This window comes from Brachycentrus maculatus, unplaced genomic scaffold (genome assembly GCF_059751285.1).
Source record: "Brachycentrus maculatus isolate JH-2025_06_01 unplaced genomic scaffold, ASM5975128v1 h1tg001124l, whole genome shotgun sequence".
In the NCBI taxonomy this organism is placed as follows: domain Eukaryota; kingdom Metazoa; phylum Arthropoda; class Insecta; order Trichoptera; family Brachycentridae; genus Brachycentrus; species Brachycentrus maculatus.
Window position 1 is genome coordinate 30,523 of NW_028281822.1, and position 25,159 is coordinate 55,681.

Consider the following 25,159-nt stretch of genomic DNA (forward strand, 5'->3'; position numbering starts at 1 on the left):
TTTCTCTCACGCTTTATTCTTCATAATTTATCATTCTCTGTCTACTGTCACCGAAATACATTTGTTAAATGTTTAGTCCCAAAGTGTTCGGTCATCCTATCCTTAAAATGTTCTCATTTCAAAGAAGTTTTCAAGTACATATGTATATTGTAAGTGGATTTTACATCGTATAGAAAATATAGAAAAAAAGAGTGTCTTGATTATCATGTAGTAGCAAATAAAGACATTTAATAAAAAAAAAAGTTTATTGTAATTTTTTCACATTTTGTGCCATGGCTATGAATTTATTCATTGCAATGTATTAATCTACCTATCTTTTTTTTCAATATGTAAGAGGATAATAGAAACATGGCACAAATTAATAAATTTATCCCTTTGTGAAAAGGCTTCGATTTCAGGAGTGGTGTATTATTTTGTATTTTTATATGTCATATAGGAACTTTTTTTACATATAATATTTCTACTGTCCAAGCAAAACAAAGATGCTTCAATTTTTATTGCATATACATATTACGCAATTCCTCTTATGGTACATAAATTTATAGTGATGAAGTGGATTTATTCTATTTTGTTTAATTTTAATGTGACATATATATTAGGAAAGCCAAATCTATAGATTATTTGTTTTGTATTTATTTTATAAGTTATGTATTTCAATTTGTCTTTATTTATATGTTTACTCAATAAATAATTTAATTTATTTTGGTTTTTTCTTTCACATATTTGTGTTAAACCCTCTTTTTCTTTTACAAATACACTTAGGGAGCAGAGGTGGGGGAGTAAGGATTGACTACCAGTTCTTAAAATCAAACATAAAAAAGTTGTGACATTTCTTATGAAGTTTTAATTTGATGAATGCAATTTTTTCTGGAGACTGCGGCCCTTGAATGAGGGTAGTAATACTTTTTCCTACTGCCGGTCTAATCACTACCCAAGGAAGGCACGCTTTCATCACAAAATTGCCTTCATGGACAAGCATGTGGTCATCAATTTAAAGCAAATACAGTGAAACCTATAATTAATATCTATCATTCCTCGAATAATCATTTTTCCTGATGTGTCATTTATTTCTCCAACCCTGAATTTATTTCATTTGAAAACAGATCGCATTGATCTTTTTCTATCACCACTTTACCGCATTTATCGTTTGAATTATGCTGCATATTTGATATATTTCGTCTGTTTTTTTTTAAGTTCTTTTCAATTTTGTTACATTAAAAGACAATATTCCAACGTGTGGGATAGAAATTATGGAACCCTTGTGTGGATTCAGCAGAAGAGGTCAATATTGATGAAGAGGAGCCGATGCCTGTATATTCATTTTCAGAAGCATGTACACTCTTTGAAAGATTAAAAGCTTTCTACTACGCACATTCAATAATTGATGCTGAATTTTTTTTATTTACTTTGTCGAAAATATACTTTTTTGCATCTGTTTGTTTTAGTCACCTCGCTTTACGCTTTTTTAAAGTTTATTTTATTTATTTTTTATTTTCTTTGATATTGCATATACTAATACGGTGCACTATGCACCATTGGATGTGGATGAGAGTTAAAAGAATATGTTATGAATGATGAAAAGCAATTAATTAAATAAAAATAATTAGGTATTCGATTATTGCATTTATTCTCCTGGATAATCAAGAAATCATTTGCTATCATAAACATATAAAAATATATGAGATAAATTCACAATTTTTGCTTTGAAATTCATAAAAATATTTTAAAACTAATTCTTACAATTTGATTCGGATCATTGCTAGACTAATATGTAAATAATTTCAATTAATTCAATTTACTTAATAATAATATTAAATTTTAATAATTATATTGCGCCGTTTTCGTAAAATCTACCTCAAGGGTTATAATAAGGACTAGTTACACGGAAAATGTCGTAAGATATGGTTTATTTTTAAAGAGTTTCGAAATGAATATTCCTTGTTTTTCAATCTAGTATATGCATTTTTATATATTATGATCATGTCTCTATCATAATACATAAATCATAAAAAAAAACATGCTTCATAGCAGAATAATGCCTGAAATATTTAAAAATGCAAAACGTTCCAATTATTGATTCATTTTAGCTAAAGAGCCAATATTCAAAAAAAATGTTATTTTCTTCGAAAATGATTCTCCATGGCGTTTTTTGGCGTGGTAAATCTGAAATTTTCAAAATAACTAATTGTATAACTATATACCCCATTTTATTTTCGAAACTAAATGAATTGTCTATGTTAGTATTGTTTATGGTTTTCTTCGACCAATAAGCAATCAGGATTCAAAATGCGTGGATATGATTGGATAATAAGTTGATAGAAATTCATTCAACACCACTACATATATAATATATACAATAGCTCTACTATCGCCATTTTGATACAAAAATGATTTTAATCATGCACAATTTATGTTTATAAAAATATTACTGTAACAGTGTGGGATTTTACAATTTACTTTTTGCTTAACTTATAGGTAATACGATATTTGTTAAAACTAAATGAACGGCATAAAGATTTGTGAATGATAAAAATCAGTTTCGTATAAATACGACAGTGGCGCCTTCTAAAAAAGTTTATTTATTTATATACACATGACATGACATGTTTATAATACATTCTAAATAAAAATATTTGTGATTCAGTAGCAATGTTGAGGAATATAATCTGTGGACTGTTTCATTTAAATTCCCTAGTTTCTAACATTCCAGCCTATACCTAGCAAATTTCCAAATCACAAATAAATAAAATAATTTAAAAAAAAAACAATCTCAAATAAAAAATATTGTGTTTATTTCAAGGGGTTTGTTGGGATTTTATGAAAATAGATCCGGATAAATAAAATATACTTCTCAAAAAAATAAGTTTATTTCAGCCATAAGTTTTATTACATTTTTCTAACACAAATTTATTTTAACAATAAAGTTGGTACTTCAGTACTTGATACATATATTATTTGTGTTTTAAACATTACCTTATACATGATTTTTTTCTCATTTTACATCCCTAAAGCTATTTAACAAATTTTACAGGAAACTAGAAAACACTCAAAACCGTAAGTTACAAATCTGATTAGGCCATTTATAACCAGAAACAAATTTCTTTTAGAGAATATTCTTATGGGACCATTTTTTATAGTTTCCAAAATTGATAAGAAATAATTTTTTGTAATAAAATTTATGTTGTAAAATCTTTTGGGAACAAACAAGAAAAATTTAATTCAACATAAATCACAAAGAAAAATAAAAGCATTATTTTTTTGGAAAAAGACTCCTATGGCAGTATCTGGGACAGATTAAGTTTCTTCCTCACAAAAAATGTTGATTGATTTACAGCTTTTTCAAGTCACATTATAAATCAGGATTCTGTTTGTAAACTGAGACATTTTTAAAATTTGTAACCCAAGGTTTCACTGTACTTTGAAATCCACGTTTTGTATTTTTTAATCACAAAATTAATAAATGATCTATTGATATGCCGTGTCAAATTGAAAAAAATACATATGTGTTGCTTTTCAAAGCATGAAATGTTTTCTCATACTTATCATTTTGCAAATATAGTGTGATGTCGAGGAATTGTACCCACAGGATGTGAAGGGTTTGAGTCTTTTCACGCTCTATGTGTTGAACGCTATTGATCTTGCTATCTTTTTACTAATTACAAATTAAAATATGGATTCAAAAAATGTTAAATTCATTCAACGGCTTAAGTTTAGAGATACTCTGGCTGTTATATCATGAAATGGCTTAGAATTAGAGATAAACCGACTGTCATATTATGAAATGGCATAGAATTAGATATAATCTGATTATATCATGAAATGGCTTAAGAATAAAATTATCTGGCTGTCATATCATGAAATGGCTTAATATTAGAGATAATCTGACTGTCACATCATAAAGATTAGAGATAATCTGTTAGATCATTAAATGGCTTAAGATTTAAGACATTCTGACTGTCATAACAACATACTTTTAATACCTTAACATTGAGCACTTCCCATTAGAACATTATAAGGGTAAATGTTCTTTTATTCATACATATGAGTAGGACTTTTTCTTCCCTGTAACGCAGTAGAACAGCACGGCCGTCCAAATTTAAAACACAGTAAGGGATAACACAGTAAAGTCCCTTACTGTGTTTTAAATTTGGACAGCCGAGCATTCCGGCACCTTTTTTCATAGATATAATTTTTTTAATTTTCAAAATCAATTAAACAAACAAATGTTTGGACTTACGTAATTACAATCTATATTGACATGATTCATCAAAATGATGAAATATGCTATTGTAATGAATATTTAAATGATATTTGAATATATATTTTTTTAGTAAAAAGCTTGACATGAGTTCCAGGACCTTTTTTTGTTTAAAAAAAAAGCTGCATATAAGATTTTCTTGTACTTTTATGTTTGAATTGTGGCAGGTATATTTTAGTTCAAATTAAAAACACCATTTTATTTTTGGATAAAATAATATTGTATTACAAATTCAATAAAAAATACATAAAATTTTCTCTTACAGAAAGTACTTGTGATCGTTGCAATGTTTTCCATAATAGCGCTTATAATATTCTATAAGGGAGGGCTTAATATATTTTCCCATTTTCACCAAAGCACCTATGTATGTACAAATTTGTTAGTGTCATTATTTTGAAGGAATGAGTGTGCTAAAAATATAATACAAAATATAATTTTATGGGTTGAAACTATATAATACATAATGCGATTTGATGATATTATGGCGACGTTTATGGTTATTTAATTGTCTAAGGCATTAAAATAAACCTTTTGTTTTCAACATAAATATTTTTATTCTCAAAATGTTATTTAAATTAGCGTATCAATGTTTGCCTACGTAGAGACAGTTACATAATTTATTCAAATATATTATATTAAAATATTTATATAAAAAAAAATAATACTAAAAAAGTATTTATAAAATACAAATAAAAAACAGATCAATGTCTGAAATTATACTATGCAGTATCAACAAAAACAACAAACAAAAACCTTTCAACAAATGATAAACCTTCTAAGGTACAATTTTAATTTTATTTGGTATAGTTGATAGTCTACAGTTTAATGTAAGGTATTTTTAAAAATTATATTCCAAGTGAAAATTAAAATATCTATCTGAATCCTTGTCTCATGACTGATAAAGCTAATTATGGTCGCCTCCAATCATAACTCGCCTGCAGGCGATATCCCTCCATTTGTAGTGGTGCATATACCACTGATGACTCATCAGTTTCGTGATTAGATCGTACCATCCATCTGGTTGTCTTCCACGTGATCTCCTGTCCCCGACACATTCCATCAAGATATCTGAAAGTGCGCCCAAAAATTGGAGTATTTCTATGCACATTAAGTCTTAGATAATCGAGGCGTACTTCTTGCTGTCCATGGAATTCACAGTATTCTTCGCCAACACTAAAACCCTGAAGGTAAATCAGCCTCGTTTCGTATTATCAGTTATGCCGCGATTTACCAGACAACTTATGGCACTCTCAGCAATACCAATAGGCTGTCATATATCACCTTCGCAACCGCCTTTATCACTGAATGAGGGAATGAGATGTAAGTTCTTTCATCTCAGTTTAACATGATGTAATTAGGGTGGAGTCATCAACATACCTCAGATTTGACATTGGAAGTTTCACAATAGGAGGAAACATATGGTGAAACTTCCTGCCCAGCATTCTATCGTTTTGCGAATAATATATTCACCATGGATGTTAAACAAAACTGGTGTCCCATCCTATTTAAGTTGAATATATTCTGAATATGTTGATTTTTAAAACTGACAATTGCTGAACTGTTACAGTACTATGATTGTATCAGGCTGATTAATGGTGGGGACTGACTGGAGTCACTTCGTCGTAACGTAACACGTTAAAATGCTTGCATCGTAGTCAGTACAGCGAGCCGAGCTCCTTCCGAGTACTCCATTTGATGTTCACCATGAATGTTACGTTACAACTAAATGCTCCAGTCAGTCCCCACCTTAAGAGGAATATTATACAGGTACTCCCAAATTTATAGGTACTATCAAATTTACACAGACAAATCGCTTTTTTAAAGTCAATGAAACAAAAACGACTGAAAAATTATGCTCTGAAAAAAGGCACCAATAAAGCTTAGTAAAAAATATTTTGTTTGCATACATAAGTATGGTAATCTTATTTTATTTTGTGAAGTTTTGTATTTAAATCTCATACGCTATTATGATTTCTTAAATTACAAAGTACATTGCTAGTTGAAAGACAGCATAGTTTTGAAAAAATAATTATTAATCGCCTGAAAAATGTGATTTTTAATTATTTTTTTAATGATGTTTATATATGTATATATTAGTTTTTTTCAAGCATATTTTTATACAAAGGGAATATGGAAGCCTAGGGTAAAATCTAGTGTTTGGTACAATAAAATAAAATAAAATTTCTTCTTATTTAGGTGTTCTGAAAATGTCTTAATAAAAATTGCCTTTTTACCAATATAATTTAATAACTGTAAGTACTCTTTTTGATATCATATTTCCTAGCTACAAAATAATTGGATAATATTTGGTATAATAATAATTTTCATAAGATGTAGGTAATATTATTAATAAGCTAATTTTTACATTTCTAATATTATTTTTACAAAAAATTATGTCAAAAACAGTTCACATGTTCTTAGCGCTTTATCCGCGGCTGGCACACAGTTTGTGACATTCGGTGCCCAAGATAAAAACTATGATTTTTCTTTTCTTTTTTAAACACAAGCCACTTAGGCTTACTTAACGATGAAATTGAATTGAAACATTTTTGTATATTATGTATAAGAACATAAGTATTGATATTAACACAAAAATAATTAAATTGTAATTTTCATAAGCTATCAAATCTGTCTACTATGAAAACATGCTGACGATCTTCATTTATCATGGAAACATTAATTCTTTAGATTCTTATTAATAGTAATTGACAATAAAACATGAAAATTCAGAAATATTTACGTACTATTATGAAGTTATTTTTATCGAGTTAGGTTTGAGGAATCCATCTCTTTCAATTTAAGTTAAATTTCAATCTATCTGCACAATTTGCATGTTTGATCTTACCATAGTATTTGAGTAGATTCACCTATAGTGCTCAGTGATTTTAACACAGTTGAAATTGCGGCAGACGCAAATAAACAGCAGAATATTATGAAATACATAATCAGTTGTGCATTTCGGACTTTGAAAAAACCGTGTCTTTAGAATTTCTGAAACATTCCTGTTAAGTTGCTTTCCACTTAAAACAACCCCGGCAAATGAAGACGAAGTTTGTAGTACATTCACAATCTGTCATTTATTTACTATCATAATTATGTATATTACTTTATTTATTTATTATGCAAAAAATATTATATATAAGTACCCACTTTACGCAAAAAATCTTTCTTTTCCATTTTACAAAAACATTTAATTCCTTCTCTCACGGGCAGTAATTCTTATTAAAAATATTCACACACATCTAGCAGTCGAATTCCAATCCATTGATTATATATCAGATTTTCTCATTTTATTTACAATATTACCAAATAACGATTATTTTAAATATCTTATATTCTACTGCAAGCGTAGTAAGAATCCAATTATTAAGGCTCGATGTACACATGCGTTTACACACTGTATAATCAAGTCATTTGCGTCTTGGAATACCAGAGATTTGTATGGTAAAGTGCATTTTACCACAGTTGACTCAAGTGTATTGTGAGACACAAATATTAAATGATGTGGTGAATGAAACATATGTGCATCAAGCATAAATGATTTGTGGATGGGCATTATTTAAGTAAAAGCGTATATGTATTGTGATTAAAAATTTATCCATAAATTTAGTTTTGAATAAGCGTTTGTACATCATAAAACAATTCCATCACATAATTTAAGAAAAAATTATCAAATTGAACTTTTTTGTTAACACATTTAAAAAAAGTCCACTTGCCAAAAGCAATGCTTGGATAAAAAACAAATTCATCTCAAACTACTGCGGTCACAAAAATAGGATTCAAACACTTAAAAGTATTTTTCTTCGCAATTATTGTATAATGGAGGTGATTTGAGCTTACACATGTAGAAGTGACACCACACAAATCAAGCTTTCTCATACATAAAACATTTATATTTATTTTATTAAACTTAATCTAAAATCGTTATAGAATTTATTAGGATAAATCATTTTAAAGGGATGAAGATGTGGGGGAGAGGAGAGAGGAATTACATAGTTTTTAAACTGGTAAAGCTTTTAACGTGTTTAAAGAATACGGGCATTTATCAAATGTATGATAATTGCACATTTATTTTGCTAAGCAGATGATAAAATTCATAAATAAGACAAATATTGTGTAGACATTTAACTGAAAACACACTTCAATTGTTAGATCGGTATTTTTTCAGACATTAGCGGAACAGGTAAGGTTATTTTACTATTTTGCTAAGCAGCTATTTAAATCCACAAATAAGAAGAATATTATGAGATATTTAACTGAAAACGCTCCTCAATTGTTAGATCAGTATAGGTTCTGACATCAGTGGAGCAGGTAAGGTTTGGTTAGGTGGAGCACTTGGATATTAGGTTGGGTTGGGTGAAGTCATGGTTTGAGCGTAGCAAGTTCGGCACACGGGAGCGGAGCGGCCAGACGCCAATCCCGACAGGGGAATGTGCTTATCGATACAGCGGGTACAGAATACACCTCCGCACTTCCAGCAGTGATACTGAAAATAAAATAGATTTATTAATTTTAACTTGATCCAAAAACTTCTGAATCTTTTTTTGATAAAACTTTTTGTCTATGGCTTGAAATATATAGAATAAACGAAGATTTATGAATAATCGTATGTATGCAGAATTCATTCTCACTTTATAAAATAATTTCATCTTAAGTCATTCCACTCTTTGAACAAATGGTTGGATATAAATAGTAAATATTTACAACATTTTGAGTGTGTCCAAATACTTGTTCACAAAATCTGGATTATCTCCTATTACAGGAATTATTTTCATATTATTTTTTGACATCTCATCAAAGATGAAGAAAAATATGGAAGTCTGGGCATATGCGGGGCTGACAACTGCCCCGTAAATGCACAGACTTCCATATTCTTCTTCATTTTTGATGAGATGTCAAAAATAATAAGTAAATATTTACTACGTGGCCAGTACGATTTTAAAATTCAAAATGCATAAAAATATATTTTCAGGCATTTTTTCTGCAAACAAACTGAAGAGCAGTGATGTTTTTAATGAAATTTGTACATGTTTATGTTGGGAAAATAAACAAAAGCAGTGAATGAAGTTAGTAACATAAGGTTTGATTTTTTTTTATTGTTTTTTTTTTTTTTCACTTTCTTCTCGTGATTTTATTTAAAATATCTGGCAAAATAAACCTCTAATGTCGAATTTTTAAACTTTTTCAAATGTTTAAAGTTCTGTAGGGAAAAATTGTTGGAGGAAAAACAAATTTTGTAATTAACGAGCTTCTAACAATTTATTTTAGAATTCATTTTATCAGTAGATTACCTTTCGACTAAAGTGATCAAATGGTGTGGAGCACACACACTCTTTGACATTCTTGATTGTCTTCCAGTCAAGTGCGATGGAGGCTATTTCCTCCTGTATCTGCAGAATGTCGGTGACCGGAACGCCACCGTGGATGATGATGTCATCCGTGGGGATCACAGAGAACTGTTTGCTCTCCTCCAGCAAGGGATTGGAGTTCTGTCCGTCCAGCTTCAGTGGGTGGTCATCATTAGCGCAAGCCAGCTCCGATAGACTAGCATTTGTCTTCTCGTAGAGATACCTGGAGAGAGAAAATATTAATAGAAAAATAATTCCTTACTATAATTTTAACATAATGATTTTTACAAAGAATAAAACTAAATTTTCATAAAAAAGGTTAATTTTATTTACATTTGAAGTAATAACTATAAATATTTTGTAATAACTTAATTATAATGTCTACCAGTTTCAAAGCTAACCGCTTCTTTTTCAATACTGATTTATTCTATTAATTACTAATCAGTCTTGAAAAACAAGCGGTAAGCTTTGAAACCAGTGGACATTATAATTGATTTTTGATAAAACATTAATAGAAATTTTAAAACAAAGTTATATTTTAATTATAAAGGTTGAATCTCATTAAAGTAATACTCAAAAAAAGTTTCATTAAGTGCGTATTTAAAACTTTCCAAAGGTTGACCAGTTTTGGAGTAACGATTTGATTATCATTCGATTATCGAATTTCGCAATGTTTGTGCTATTACATTTTTGTAATCGGTGAATGTAAGTATAAGTATTTTATAATTATAAGTACAAAAAAAACTGAAATTACCTATTAGTAAAAAATGTAATTTTAACCTACTAATAACGGTGAGTTAACTTACTTGTTGTCAAGTTGGTTGGAATCGTTCAGGTGATTGACAACAACAAAGTCGGAATTGTCATCCTTTTCTGGAGAGGGATGATTGGTGATCTCCTTAACCTTCGGTTTAGTGTGTGGCTTTTTCTGGCGACTCCCCAATAAAGATTTTAATGAAGTAATCCTCTGAAACAAAAATAATAATAATATGTATGAAATATGTTTAGTTGAAATAAAAATCGACAGATGTCAGCTGTACTGGGTTAACGAAAAAAATTCTGCCTTATGATTTTTAACTTTTATGCTTTTACAAAATAAAAAATAAGAAAATTAGGAGCAGAACCAGAAAAGCGCATATCATGGATCGCGTAGCAAGATTGAAGTGGCAATGGGCAGGACATGTTGCGAGACAAGACCCCACAAGATGGATCCCTAACATTTTAACCTTCGGAATATAAAAAAGGTGTCGGAAGACCTCAAAAAAGATAGTCCGACAACATAGCCTCTGTGGGGGGTAAAAATTGTCTGCAAGCAGCAATTGACTGAAAAAAATGGAAGGATACGGAAGAGGCCTATATCCAGCAGTGGAGGACAGAAGGCTAAAGAAGAAGAAGATACTTTTTCATAGTTGGCATCAAGCCAGTGTTCCAGTGACATGATATTCCAACAGACGCCACATTCATAAATGAAAATATTCATACCTTGGTGAGGAGAGTAATATGATCTTGAAGGGAGGATGTGTGATCAGTAGTGGCCAGTAACAGGTCACCCAATGGTTCACGCGGATGAACTCCATTCTCAAATCTGCAGTACATACCGCGCCAAAACCTAAAGTAGACATACAAATTGTAAAATTTCATCGAACTTGTTAATGTCACATTTGCAATGTTAATTTTTAATGTCTTTATTTAGTACATGAAACAAACAGGCAATTGAAACATTCAATGATAAAAGACATCATGCAACAGGTATCCATTTATCGAGTATGAATGCAGATATTTTACGATGAAGGCGGACGTTGAATTTAATCGATACAATGAAAATTAGTGACTTTTTTGGGTTTTATTATTTCGAGAAATAAAAATACTTTGTGTTCTGATCCACTCACATTTTTATTAACCAACTAGTTTTGGCAACAACCTGTTGCCCTCTTCAGGGTTTCATTTATTACTATAAATATATATATATATATATATATTTATATATATATATATATATATATATATATATATATATATATATATATATATATATATAATATATATATATATATATATATAAATATATATATAAAAAGAAACAGTGTACAAGTTGTTGGGTTTCAAAAGGGGGAAACCCAACAACTTGTACACTGTTTCTTTAAATGAAACCCTGAAGAGGGCAACAGGTTGTTGCCGAAACTAGTTGGTTAATAAAAATGTGAGTGGATCAGAACACAAAGTATTTTTATTTCTCGAAATAATATATCAATATGATCCACAAAGTTAATGCTTTCAATATTCAAAACATTTATGGGTTTTCTTTATGAGTGTTTTTTTATGGATTTCATCCAGTTAAAAGATACTTTTTACTTATAAGAGAATGGCAGATTTTTCAAAATAAAACTCTCAGTAAAACCTTGATATGACGGACCTCTATTTAACAAACTTTATATATATATGTATAATGGACAAAAATCAGTGATGAAATAGTTCATGAAGAATCTGTTAATAAAAATACTTACTTAATTCAACCAAATATGGTGGCAAAGAAAAGGCATACGCAAGATCTTTTCAATTGAAGCATAAAAATGCAACATCCGAAATTTGAATAGCTTGCTTGTCAATCATGGGAAGAACAGTGAATTCACTAATTTTCATATCGCGCACTCCTTTCAAGAACGTCATAAATCAAAAAACTTGATTTTTCAGGAGAACGTTTTTAAAGTTTAAAAATATAATACAATGTATTAAAAATAAATATCAAGCCACTTATTGAACATTTTTCTGAGCAACAGATATTTTTAGGTAAAACCTGAAGGTTTTTTCTCCATTTGAAAAATATTTAGTTTATTTAAAAAAATAATTAAACAATACCTTTTCTACAAAATTAAAAAACAACACTTTCTACCCTCTAGCGGGTAAATATTAAGTTAAAAATATGATTCTTTTTCTGGGGTATAGTACATTTTCTAGGCATTCTGAAAACATGCATAACTCAAAATTGACAATTTTTGATTTATGACGTTCTTGAAAGGAGTGAGCGATATGTCTACAATAGTAATATTTTTGATATTTTCAATGATCTGGTTATGTAAACAAGACCACCGATTACATAAAATAAAAACAGATGTTATGAACACTTTTCAACAGTAAATGAATAAAACAAACAAAAAACAATCAAAAGCTAACTGATTGCAACGGTAACAGAGTAAGAACAACCAAACGTTTAAAATTCACATTCAGAGTACACAGATTACAAAAATGGCATTTTCAAGTCAAGTTTCAGGTTTATGTAGAGAAGAGTCGATAGAGAAAATGCATGGCACATTCCGATAATGTCATGCTGCAGATAGTCGAGTGGCTAGATAGCCGATTTTTATGGTAGATACCATAAAAATCGATCTGAAATTGCATTTATTAAATGGATTTTTTTTTCTTTTAAATGTTAGGATTGATTGATAGTCTTAATCCATATTTTCTAGATTCGAGCTCTGTTGCCTAACCCCTAGTAATTATAAAATTGAAATGACACACAATGATTCAATTTCTTCTTTCCGCACCCAATGGTGCAATGCATTATTTCAAACGTTAACTTCATCATTAATTTCTTGAATGTTTTCCGCAGATACTTTGTGGCACATTTTATAAACTTTATAAAATGAAATAACTTTGTTATAACCACTTTTTTATTAATACAATTTAACCTACCTGTTTCAACAAGAACCTTGTCATCATCAGGGTTTATATTAATTCAAAAACATTAAAATACTCTCACCAAAAAACTTCCACACACTTCGTAAAAATGATGATGACAAGGTTCTTGTTGAAACCGGTAGGTTGAATTGTATCAATAAAAAAGTGGTTTTAACAAATTTATTTTATTTTATAAAGTTCATCATTAATTGTTTAAAGTCAAGGTGATCAAGGTCTTACACTCCAGATTCTTAAATCTAGAGATGGAATATATTTGATGGGATAAAGATGACATACTATATATTATTAGATTGAAACCAATATTTTTAGCTTTTCCACTTTATTTTTATTTGACCAGCGACCGGGTTTCGTCGTTACCGACATCACCAGTCTGATGATGTCGGTAACGACGAAACCCGGTCGCTGGTCAAATAAAAATAAAGTGGAAAAGCTAAAAATATTAGTTTTAATCTAATAATATATTAAAAATGCAATTCCATCACGAAGTGTCAGTGGATAATATAAATCTATTAAAAAATGACATACTATGATGGGGCTCAGAGCGAAGGACAATGATGCAATTTGGGTAAGAGAATGAAGAAAGAATAGTAAGTGGGGAATGAGGAATAGCTGCAATGGTGAGATTAGGTTAAGTACTCAGGGTTGTTTACGTATCGTTTTGCAAGCATGTGTCAATTAGACAATACTAATGTGTAGAAGTTTAGGAGAATATTGCATTGAATGTGATTGAATTTCTACCCTTTTGAAAAAATTAATATCTTAGAGATTTTTTAAAATTAAATTTGTATATAAATACCGCATCAATCCGATATATCATATGGGTGTGGTTTTCCGTTATAGTTACCCTTTTAAGTAAAAAGAAAATCTCCACATTTGACTATTACCATTCAAAATGGCAGCTAACACAACAGAGCCGGAATCCTAAAATTCAGGATTTAGAGTTTCGAAGACCCCCCTAACCCTTTGCTATATTTAATGAATGCAATTGGAAATGTACATAGTGACTGGCCTAAGAAGAAACATGTAGGAAACATTACAATTAGTATTATTATTGCACTCACTGAATAACGATCTTAATGTTCCTAATGGAGTGCCAAGGTTTACTATTAAAAAAACAGAAAATTCCACTGTTCACAAATAAATCATTAAGACCAATATATTATAAATGCAATAAAAAATAATACTTAAGTATAAGTAAATCATAATTTTGTTGAATGCATCTCTGTGTCTTCAATATTCAAAGATTACAATCATAAGTAATTAAGCGGAAATATTTTTGTATTTTTGTATGCGAGTAATCCAGGGTAGACACTGCTTTTCTGCCTATATAGAATGTCTCTGGGACTATTAAACAATTGTTTATCTAGCACCTACCAATATATATGTATGCAATATTGTCAAAACTTGACAGGAAAAAAATGCCATATGATTTGATAACAATTATCAATACCTATTGAGTCATGTCAATATATCTTTTGTAACTAAAATAAGTAACTATCTATTACGCTGTTTCTTCGCAGGGGTAGACAGAGAGAATAGAATGCCAACCAATATGTCTGTGCAAACAATCTTCGCCTCTTTCACATTCATGCATTACGTACATTCACTCTGTTCCAAGCATTCACTCTCTTTTCTATATCATTTTCAATCTTTCCATATCTAGAAAACACACTTCCCAAATAATACTTACAAAATCATCTCCTTTTTTCAAAATTTCCCCATTTACTATTATTTAACATCAAGATCTGCATTAATTTCTTTGAAAAACCATGACTTGGGATTTATCAACAAATCACTTTCCTATATTTTGTCAGCAATTTTAATCTAAAAAATTCAATAAATAAAGAGATATGTACATGCCATTTTATACACATCTTATACAAAGTAAAACATTTGTAAAACAATGTTTTTATATAAATATAAAAAGCACAAATTTTTAGTGGTTTCTCAATTTTTTTGGAATGAGTTAGTGGCAAAAACCCAGAAATGTAAATAGGTACATGAGTTATTACAAAAGTGTGAGTTTTATTTACAAGGAGAGAAAAAATAGTGCAAATGGAATTAGTATTATCTGTATGTCTACAGGATAAATATCTTTAGGGATCTGGGCAAAGAAAATTAAAGAAACTATTTATGTGTTACCTTATGTTCTGACTGATAAGGTTGGGTTGCAGCAGGTCTGAGGCAGAGGAAGGATCGTACAGGGGATTGTAGTACTCGTTCATGTGACTAGCCATGTAGCCCCACAAGGAAAACGTCCTCTCCGATAGTCTAAAAAATAAATTCAATTGTGGATTTAAAACAACAATATAAGACAATTTAAGCAATTAAAGACCGAAACATCATTACATCAATGAGTGTTTGAATAAAAAAGTGAAAAGTTTTCAATGTTGTAAACAGTTGTTCATAAATCAAGAAAGCATATCGCTCACTCCTTTCAACAACGTCATTTATCAAAATTTTTAAAAAAATATAACGGAAGTAACTAAAGTTTAAAAATATAACGAAATGTATTGAAAACAAATATCCCATATCAGTTCAATAGGTGGCTTATTGAAAATAAATAAGCCACCTATTCTATTTAGATCTATTTAGGTATAACCTGAATGTTTTTTCTCCATTTGAAAAACATTCATATATTTTTAAAAATAATTAAACAATACCCTTTCTTCAAAATGCAAAAACAACACTTTCTGCCCTGCAGCGGGTATTAAGTTGAAAATATTAAGTTAAAAATATGCCGCTTTTGCTGAGATACAGTACATTTTCTGGGCATTCCGAAAACATGCACAACTGAAAATTGACAATTTTTTATATTTGACGTTGTTGAAAGGAGTAAGCGATATTTTGAAAAATTATACTTAATTAATATATACATAGTCTCCCGCTCTAATGGACTTGATAAGGATGACATGATTGGAGAATTGGGGTGGGGAGTGACCTAAGATCGAGGCGGACCTTCTCGCACTTGCCCACGAAGGTGCTTCATCTAATGGACCTGATTAGGTTGACATGAGTGGAGAAGTGACCTGAGATCGAGGCGGTCCTTCTCGCAGTTGCCCACAAAGGTGCCGTACTGGCAGGCGTGCGCGTGGTCGTGCAGCGCGAGCAGGAAGCGCTCCCCAAACTGGAAGGCGGCGGGGCGCGCGCGCGCCAGCTGCCATACGGCGTCCAGCAGCTGCCCGAACACGGGCGAGCGCTCGCGGCCCTCGCCCAGCACATGCCCGCAGCGCTCCGAGAACTTGTGCCCAAACGCCAGCCAGTCCTTCTCGATCAGGGCCTGCAACACGCGCAGTAAGGCAAATTTTTAATGTATTTTATAAAAAATATTAACATACATACATAAGAGTATTTTCAAATGAGGCTGGCGCAGAGGGTATATAGGGTATATACCCTTCCCGTCCTTAAGCATGATTTGACCAAAGGGGCAGAAGTACCTTTCCCATCCAAAGCTTATTAACCTTTATCCTTAAATGAGTAATGGAAATTAGTATTCTGGAATATTATATATCGTGGGTGTACTGGCAAAAAACATGACTTAATGATGCATATTATAAAGATTTCAACGTGTTTTAAACTGGCAAAATATACTAAGTAGTTTGAAATGTCATATATCGCTCACTCCTTTCAAGAACGTCATGAATAAAAAAACGTGAATATTCAGTTGTGCATGTTTTCGGAATGCCCAGAAAATGTACTATATCCCAGCAAAAGAGGCATATTTTTAACTTAATATTTACCCGCTACAGGTAAGTGTTGTTTTTGCATTTTGAAGAAAGTGTATTGTTTAATTATTTTTTTTACATTTTAAATATTTTTCAAATGGAGAAAAAACATTCAGGTTTTACCTAAAAAGATCTGTTGCACAATAAAAAGTTCAATAAGTGGCTTGATATTTATTTTTAATACATTGTATTATATTTTTAAACTTTAAGAAAATTCTCCTGAAAAATCAAGTTTTTTGATTTATGACGTTCTTGAAAAGAGTGAGCGATATGCCATCCGAAAAAAATATTTAATTTCACAAGTTTGTTTTTGCCCTCCTGTAAAATTTGGTCTGAGATAGATATACCCCTTTGCCTTTACACCACCGATATTTATTCTCAGCAGTCAAACGGTTAAGGCAAATATCTGTCACAGGATTGTATCTCACCTGGAAGCCTTTGACGGTCCTATAGTAAGGGTCCAGCATGATGGAGGCGAGGGAGCACACTTGCGCCGTGCGGTCCCAACCGTCGCTGCAGTGGACGACCACGGAGACGCCGCGCGCGATGGCTCCCGCCACCACGCACGACGTCTCCAGCACGCAGCGCACGTGACGCAGCCACTGGGAGGATTCCAGACCGTTGAGGAAAGCCGACATGGACTGGGTCTTCTGCTCACAGGCTGTACAGAATATTGCAAATATAATTATTTATTGTTTCGGCATTCACTTTGTAGTACGACATGATAAAATTATTATACAAATAAAACACTCATTTTTTAATTATTATATTGTTACGACTCGTTTCGGAAGCTACAGATGCTTCCATCTACTGGTTTAAATATAAACTGTTTTATTTTGAAGAATTAACAATAAATATGGGAGTCGAACACTGCAATATATCGCTCCAAACATTTTTAATTTGTTGCCGACGAATGTTAGAGGTCAAAATAAAATATGGAACAAAGGCAAAATAAAGGAATGGGTGAATGATTAAGAGTTTATTTTATGAAAATTGTAAAATGTTTATATTCTTAATTTTTCTCACTTTTTTGTGTGTATATTAGGTTAAAATTGTCAAAAACAGTAAAAAATGTATTAAAAAAGAACTCCAACGACAAGACACACAAGGTGGCTTGGTGGGTCTCTGCAAAAAAATTGTTTTAAATATGTTTTAAATTGTGATTTAAATTAATGTACACAATTTATATTAATAATTTTTGTTTTAAAAATTAAAAAAAATTGTTAAATCCATTAAAGACAAAATAAAGAGTTCTAGCATTCTTACACCTTTCCTATACCTTACTGACATCAATAGTAAGGTATAGGAAAGGCAATCGAGATGGTATGGGCACATAGGACGTAGAGAATCTGAACATATCAAAAAGTAAACCAGGCAATTGCTGTGAAAGAGAGCTGACCCCAACAGCCAACAAAGACGATAAGTTGAGATGAGGCCAGGAAGAAGAAGAGATATAAAACTAGTTAATATTTAAACCTGTAACAAGAAACTAGTTTAGGTTCCGAAACTAGTTGTTACAATATAAAAAAAAATTATATAGAATTCTTAAGAATTTTTTGGACAGCCCTGATCTCCTAAATCAAATAAAGCTTAGCGTGCGTCGAAGAGGTACTAGGCAAAAATCTGTATGCGCAGTATATTTACATAATGCAAAATATGCCATGTTCTCTCCGATTCCGCGGCTTCACATGTTAGCGAATGCTTTTGAAAGTATAGATTTATTTCATTTATTGTTATCCACCTTGAAGTCTGTACTTTCTCAGCATTTCTTCTGCATGTTATAATGGATACATTTAAACGTTGTGTTTCACTCTCTCGCTGCTCGCTGATAGTGTTGTGAAGGAGACGTATATTAACCAGTGCTTACTATTTGTTATTTTATTATTATTTTATGTTGAAGACTTTTTGTTTCTCTATTAGTGTATTCGTTGGTGTATTTTTATATTGGATACTGTATATATGTATTATGTTAAAGGCATCAGCCGTTTAAAAAATAAATAAATAAATATTATACTCAAGTGGAAAAAACGAGTGTTTTATTTATAATTTGCAAATATAATAATGTTTTGAAAAGATTTACTATAAAAACATATGTATAGTAAATCATTCGAATTCGTTACCTACAAAGTAAAGACAAAGAACAGGTGGTCTTTGACTTACATACATAAAGGTGTCCTGAAATAAGTACAAAAAGTACAAAAGTAGAGAAATTTAAAAAGAAAGGAAAAAACGAAACATACTTTCAATGACTTTCTGCAAGCTGCTTCGCATCACGTGAATGTTCTCAATGCCGAGAAATTGAAACTTGATGTTCTCATAGAAAGCTTCATTTTCGTAACCCTTTCCTGCAGCACGATTAGCCATGGCATTTATCTAAAAAGAAAAGATAAATTAAAAAAATATCTATAATTTTTTGACATCTCATCAAAGATGAAGAAGAATATGGAAGTCTGGGCATTTACGGGGCTGACGACCGTCATAGGCTGGTTTAAGTGATCACTTTACACACGTGTAACATTCACCAATTCTACCCATTATTGACAACCACACTACTCAAATTCTTGGAAGTTCTATATATATGAACTAATTTAGAAACCTTGTTCTTAAACCAGCCTATGACGGTCGTCAGCCCCGTAAATGCCCAGACTTCCATATTCTTCTTCATCTTTGATGAGATGTCAAAAAATTATATGAAAATAACTCCTGTAATTGGAGATAATCCAGATTTTGTGAACAAGTATTTGGACACACTCAAAATGTTGTAAATATATTATCTGGTCAAATTATAAGCTTAATAATAAAAATGAAAATGGTATTTTCTGGCGTTTCTCATGTGTGTGATTATAATCCAGGATTCGGATCTCACATACTAATATAAGAGTTTCTGCTCAATAAAAAGCTTCTTTACACCTCTTTTGTGAACAAGTATTTGGACACACTCAAAATGTTGTAAAAAATATCTACATAAAATATATAGAAAAATTACACTGGGCAATAATGATTTTGTAACTGAAATTTCGATGACTGATTTGGACTAGGTTAATCGTTCTTATTCAAAGTCTATATGGTGACAAGCTTGTATATTATTATATGTAGTTTGTATGGACCACATACGTTGAAACCGTAATAGTGGTTGATATGTAGACATGCTTTACAAGGGATTCAAAAAAAGTACTGATAAGTATGGAGTAACAGTGGAAATATATTAACTTATTAATATTGAGTACGATAGCATTATATGTTTATAAAAATATTTATACATAAATAATAAGATAAACTTTAGTCAATATCAGAATTGAAAATATCCATAACTAAAAAATCTGATGTGCTACATTTTTTTTGCTTTCATTTTTGAATTCAGCTCATTTTTATGCCAGTTACAACATAAAAGTTGTAAAATTTTTTGCCAGTGTTATCAGGGCATCATAAATGATCAAGAGATAAGGGTTATAAATACTTACTCTGGGTCGAGTGTCCACAACGTACATAAAGCCACAGTTAGGATTGGTCCTCCTGATACAGTCCAGCATTTGTTCATCTTCCAAACATCTGAAAGCGGAGATTTCATGAATTTTCATTTGATTTTATTAATAAACTTCGGACGGGAAAGGTATTTCTACCCGTTCGGTCGATTGATGCTTAATGACTGGAAGGGTGTTTTTACCTTCTGCGCCGTCGTCATTTCAAAGGCAGAAAAGAAGGAATTATCCAATGTGTTTATATGAAAATTATATATCAATCTCTGTAAGGTCTTAACTATAATAATAATAAAACCCTTATCCGCACCCAAATGGTGCATAGGGCACTGTTTCATATAAACGCAGTGTTATCTTGATCGTTTACACATGAAGGAAAGGTGATCAGCCCTCCGCTTCAGGTACCAGTCCAGGGTAATATTAAATAAATATTACAGTGAAAAAATTACTTATATTTATTTTACCCCCCCTGGGAATCGGACCCTGGACCTCCAGAACGGTAGCCGAGCGTGCTGATCATTACACTACGGAGGCGGACAAGGTACACACAAGGACGGAGGCGCACAAGGTCTTAACTATATGTACATAATTATCAAATCCCGTCGCCAGTGGTCCACGGGCATAAAAAATGTTTTAATTACTTTTATTTTACATTATTTAAGTACCATTGATCAAAAAAATATGAGTTCAATATTATAATTTTACGTGGATTTAGTTTTTAGTGGAAATGCACTTTTAGTGTTATTTAAAATATGCATTATCCGAGCGCAGATAGGAGTAAAAAAAAAACTATTTTATTATTTTTTTCAAAAAATACATCTTTAAGTTACTAAGTTAAGAATGTACTATGTTTGGTAATTGAAAATAGACTTTTACTCAACCTGTCCGAGAGTTTCTGCGGACAAAACTGTATTTGAGGGGTGAGTTTTTATTTTAATTTTATTTTTATCATATTCAATGGTATAAATACTAAATTTTCTTGAATAAAAATTATTCACTGACCGTGCGCTGAATCCACTGAGTGGCTGGGAGCATCGGGCAATTGCGGCCTTGTTGTGGTGAAGATATGATAGAACAGGAAGTCTGCCTCGAGAACGGAATCGGGAACTTCCCAACAACACCTGGGAAGATGCCAACGCAGGGACGTAGAGATCCCGAGGATACGTGTCACACAACTGTAATTGATTACACCTCGTTAAAACAAGGAAAATTAAGAATTGGTTTAAGTGAGCAACGATCTGGCCAAGTTGGAGACTCTTCAATTCTCCGTACCTCTTTATTGCCACCTTGCTCAAAACAACCCCTGCGTTTAAGCCTAATGACCATCTGACCTGTTTAGAATATAGAGATTAGAGAATATAGAGAGAAAGATGATTTATTTAGCCCGTAAAATACTACCTCAAAGGCACTTATAAAGACTTGAATAATAATAGGATGATATGATAATTATAGAATTTTTTTAAAATTAAAATGTCCTCAATCGGTGTCGGGGTGTTGAGTGGGCTGAGTCTGGAACAGGGAAAAGATGAGCCGACAAATTTTTACGTCTTCCTCTCGACCCTCTTGGCTGTTTTGTGTGTCTTGAATGGGCGATGTTGGGCAGAATGCTTGGATCATATACATTATATAGCATTTCGTCAACTAGCGACCTTTGGCATTGGGTCATATTGAGTGAATTCAAAATTATTTTATTTAGTAAAAAGATAAGTATTTGTGTTCTTATTATGTACACAAATATTTCAATTTCATGCTATTTTTCTAAGGAGCCCATTATTAAAAACAGATAATGCAGAGTGGACTTGAACCTAGAGACTTTGCGACACTAATCACGGTACCACAAAACAATTTATTAATGAAAGGGCATAAGTGATGTTCCTTACATCATAGTCCTTGTTGGCCGTGCACAGGACCCATTGTTCGTTGGGAACCCTCATCCTCTTGTATTCATCCCTCAGGTTGAACATGTCCCAGCCGGCAGACTTGGTGACATCCTCGGAGCTGGACGTGTAGTGGAAGCAATACAGATCTTCTATGTGAACTGAAAATCAACACAGGTGTCAATGATATTAATTTGGTATTAACAAAATTTTTATTATGTCCTAAGTTTTGAAAGCTCAAAATTCTAGATTTATCCGTTATAAAAAAATATTTTACTAACCATTGTTGTTACTAAAACCAAAAGGTATTTCATTTAAATTTTAATTCAAAACTTATGTAAAAAATTTAAAATATGTGGAAAAATCTAATTCTTTAAAAAAAAACATCCTCAAATTATAAGCTACTAGAAATTATAAAATTTATATTTGAAGCACTAACTTTGTAATTTTCTATGTTTTAATTAAAATGTAAGTTTGTTTTAAAATCATTATATATTTATAGTGATTTTAGAACAAAGTTAAATTTTGATTATACTAGAAGTTAGTTAGAATTTCATCCGCCGTACTATGTATGTACTGCTTTACTATAAGATATGGAAAAAAAATATGTACAATTTATTACGTCTTTTATGCATTGATATCTGCAATGGTTTTTATTAATGTTTTTTGTTGTTACACACCCGGTTGGCTCATTTGCAACAAGGAAGTGTGCATGTCGTGGCAGTCTCTCTCTCTCGGAATGACGAACGTGACAGACTGGAATGTCTTGGTCCGGACCAGCAGCGGGGAGCCGGTTGTGGAGAGGGGAAGGCGTTCCGTGACCGATATATGAGACAACAGGATCTGTGGAGAAGGAAAAAACATATCCAGTAATTATGTATATTTTTTTAACCCTTATCCGCACCTTAACCCTTCACTGCATGACTGCATGACTGCATTGACAGTTCGTCTTGGAGAGACAAGTGAAGTTATCATTTTGGCGTTCATAGCGCGTCTTTTGGTTAAATTATTATTATAAATTTAATCAAAGATACATTGTATGGCAAAATAATCAACATAGTTACATATATATATATATATATATATATATATATATATATATATATATATATATATATATATATATATATATATTTTTTTTTTTTTTTTTTTTTTTTTTTTTTTACGTGCTACCTCACTAAGACAGCAGATTGCTCGTGTTTAGAGAGGGAGTTCGCTTACAGGGTTTGTACATATAAATAAGAAGTAAAAATAATAAATAATTAATGGTAATCAAAAGGGAGTTTGCCTTGTATGTTTTTGTAAATCATTTTTGAAAGATTTTAAATTGATTATATTTTTTATTCTTGCAGGTAGTTTATTAAAATGTTTTATTCCTATAAAAGAATAGTGGTTTTGAGCTGCACTAGTGTTATATTTTGGGGTCTTTAAGTTATTTTGTGATCTTGTATTTCTAAAATTATGTGTCAATAATGTTTCCCTTTCTTTAAATATTTGTAAAATTGATGCTCTTTTAAAAATCGATTCTACAGTAGGTGCGCTAAATTCTTGGAAAATCAAGTTTGATGGATAGATCCTAGACTTTTTTAAGATAATTTTTACAATATATTTTTGTGTTATTAATAGAGGATTTATAGTAGTTTTATAGGATCCTCCCCATCCAATAATTCCATAATGTAAAATTGATTGTATCAAGGCAAAGTAAATAGTTTTAATAGTCTTTAGAGATAGTATATTTCTGAGTCTGACAAATACATATATAAGTTTTCTAACTCTCTTTATTAGTAGATTTGTTTGTGGTTTCCACTTCATATTTTCATCTATTATCACACCGAGGTATTTTATTTCATTTACTTGTTTTATTTTTGTACATGTTTGTGTGCATAAAGTATCATGGTTAATGTCATTTTCATTTTTGTGTATTGTAATATTAAAATCTGACGGAAGGTCACTACGATTTATCGAGAATGATACATAGTATGTTTTATCGCTATTCAAGGACAAAATATTTGAGTCGAACCATAATTTTAATTTATTCATGTCATCATTTACTGCTTTTTTACTATATACGTGAGTTATGAATGTATCTAATCAGTAACAACAGAATGCTTGCTTATATTTTTAAAGGACGTTCTAACACTAACTTTTGGGTATGTAACAAATTTGAAACACTATGCAGTGATGGGTTAGTGGTGCATAGAGCACTGTGTCATATAAACGCGGCGTTTCACACCACCCAGTCAGTCCCCACTTTAAGCGTTTGAAGACTGAAGACAAATACAGTATAATAATAAAGCGTGTTATTTTATTTATTGTTTCGGCATTAACTTTGTGGTAAGACATATTACAATGATTAAAGAAAACACTTGTTTTTTACCACTTGAGTTTTATTATAGACAACATGTTTCAGAAGTTAAACTTCCATCATTCAGGTCTTTATAATAACTTATTATACAGACCTGAATGATGGAAGTTTAACTTCTGAAACATGTAGTCTATAATAAAACTCAAGTGGTATAAAACAAGTGTTTTCTTTAATCATAAAGCGTGTTTGTATAAACGTACCCATGTTTCTTTTTTGAGATCGTGATCTACAAATATGAGGTGGGTGGCAGTCAGATACAGCGTCCCCTTGGATGGTGTTTTGGCGTTGTACTTATCCAGCATCCGCACACTTTCCAACTGAAACAATCATGAAAAGGATTATTTAATTATGCGAATCAAAATCAGCACACCGACTAAACTACGTCAAAAAATGCATACAAGGATTTTTTTAAAG

General features: G+C 31.2%; 1 protein-coding gene across 1 annotated transcript in view; it reads right to left on the reverse strand.

Moving 5' to 3' along the window:
* Positions 1–6,745: 6,745 nt before the first annotated feature.
* The window catches only part of Mtmr6 (Myotubularin related protein 6), a 93,384-nt gene continuing 74,970 nt past the window's right edge, over positions 6,746–25,159 (reverse strand). Inside the window, exons 2-14 of the mRNA XM_088276031.1 lie at positions 24,946–25,062; positions 23,061–23,223; positions 22,384–22,541; positions 21,506–21,678; positions 20,489–20,576; positions 19,268–19,400; positions 17,456–17,688; positions 16,332–16,582; positions 15,445–15,573; positions 11,089–11,215; positions 10,413–10,573; positions 9,550–9,829; positions 6,746–8,744 (exon numbers count right to left, since the gene is read on the reverse strand). Coding sequence (XP_088132157.1) covers positions 8,601–8,744; positions 9,550–9,829; positions 10,413–10,573; positions 11,089–11,215; positions 15,445–15,573; positions 16,332–16,582; positions 17,456–17,688; positions 19,268–19,400; positions 20,489–20,576; positions 21,506–21,678; positions 22,384–22,541; positions 23,061–23,223; positions 24,946–25,062 — 2,157 coding nt within the window. The 3' untranslated portion in view covers positions 6,746–8,600. The remainder of the gene's footprint in view (positions 8,745–9,549; positions 9,830–10,412; positions 10,574–11,088; positions 11,216–15,444; positions 15,574–16,331; positions 16,583–17,455; positions 17,689–19,267; positions 19,401–20,488; positions 20,577–21,505; positions 21,679–22,383; positions 22,542–23,060; positions 23,224–24,945; positions 25,063–25,159) is intronic.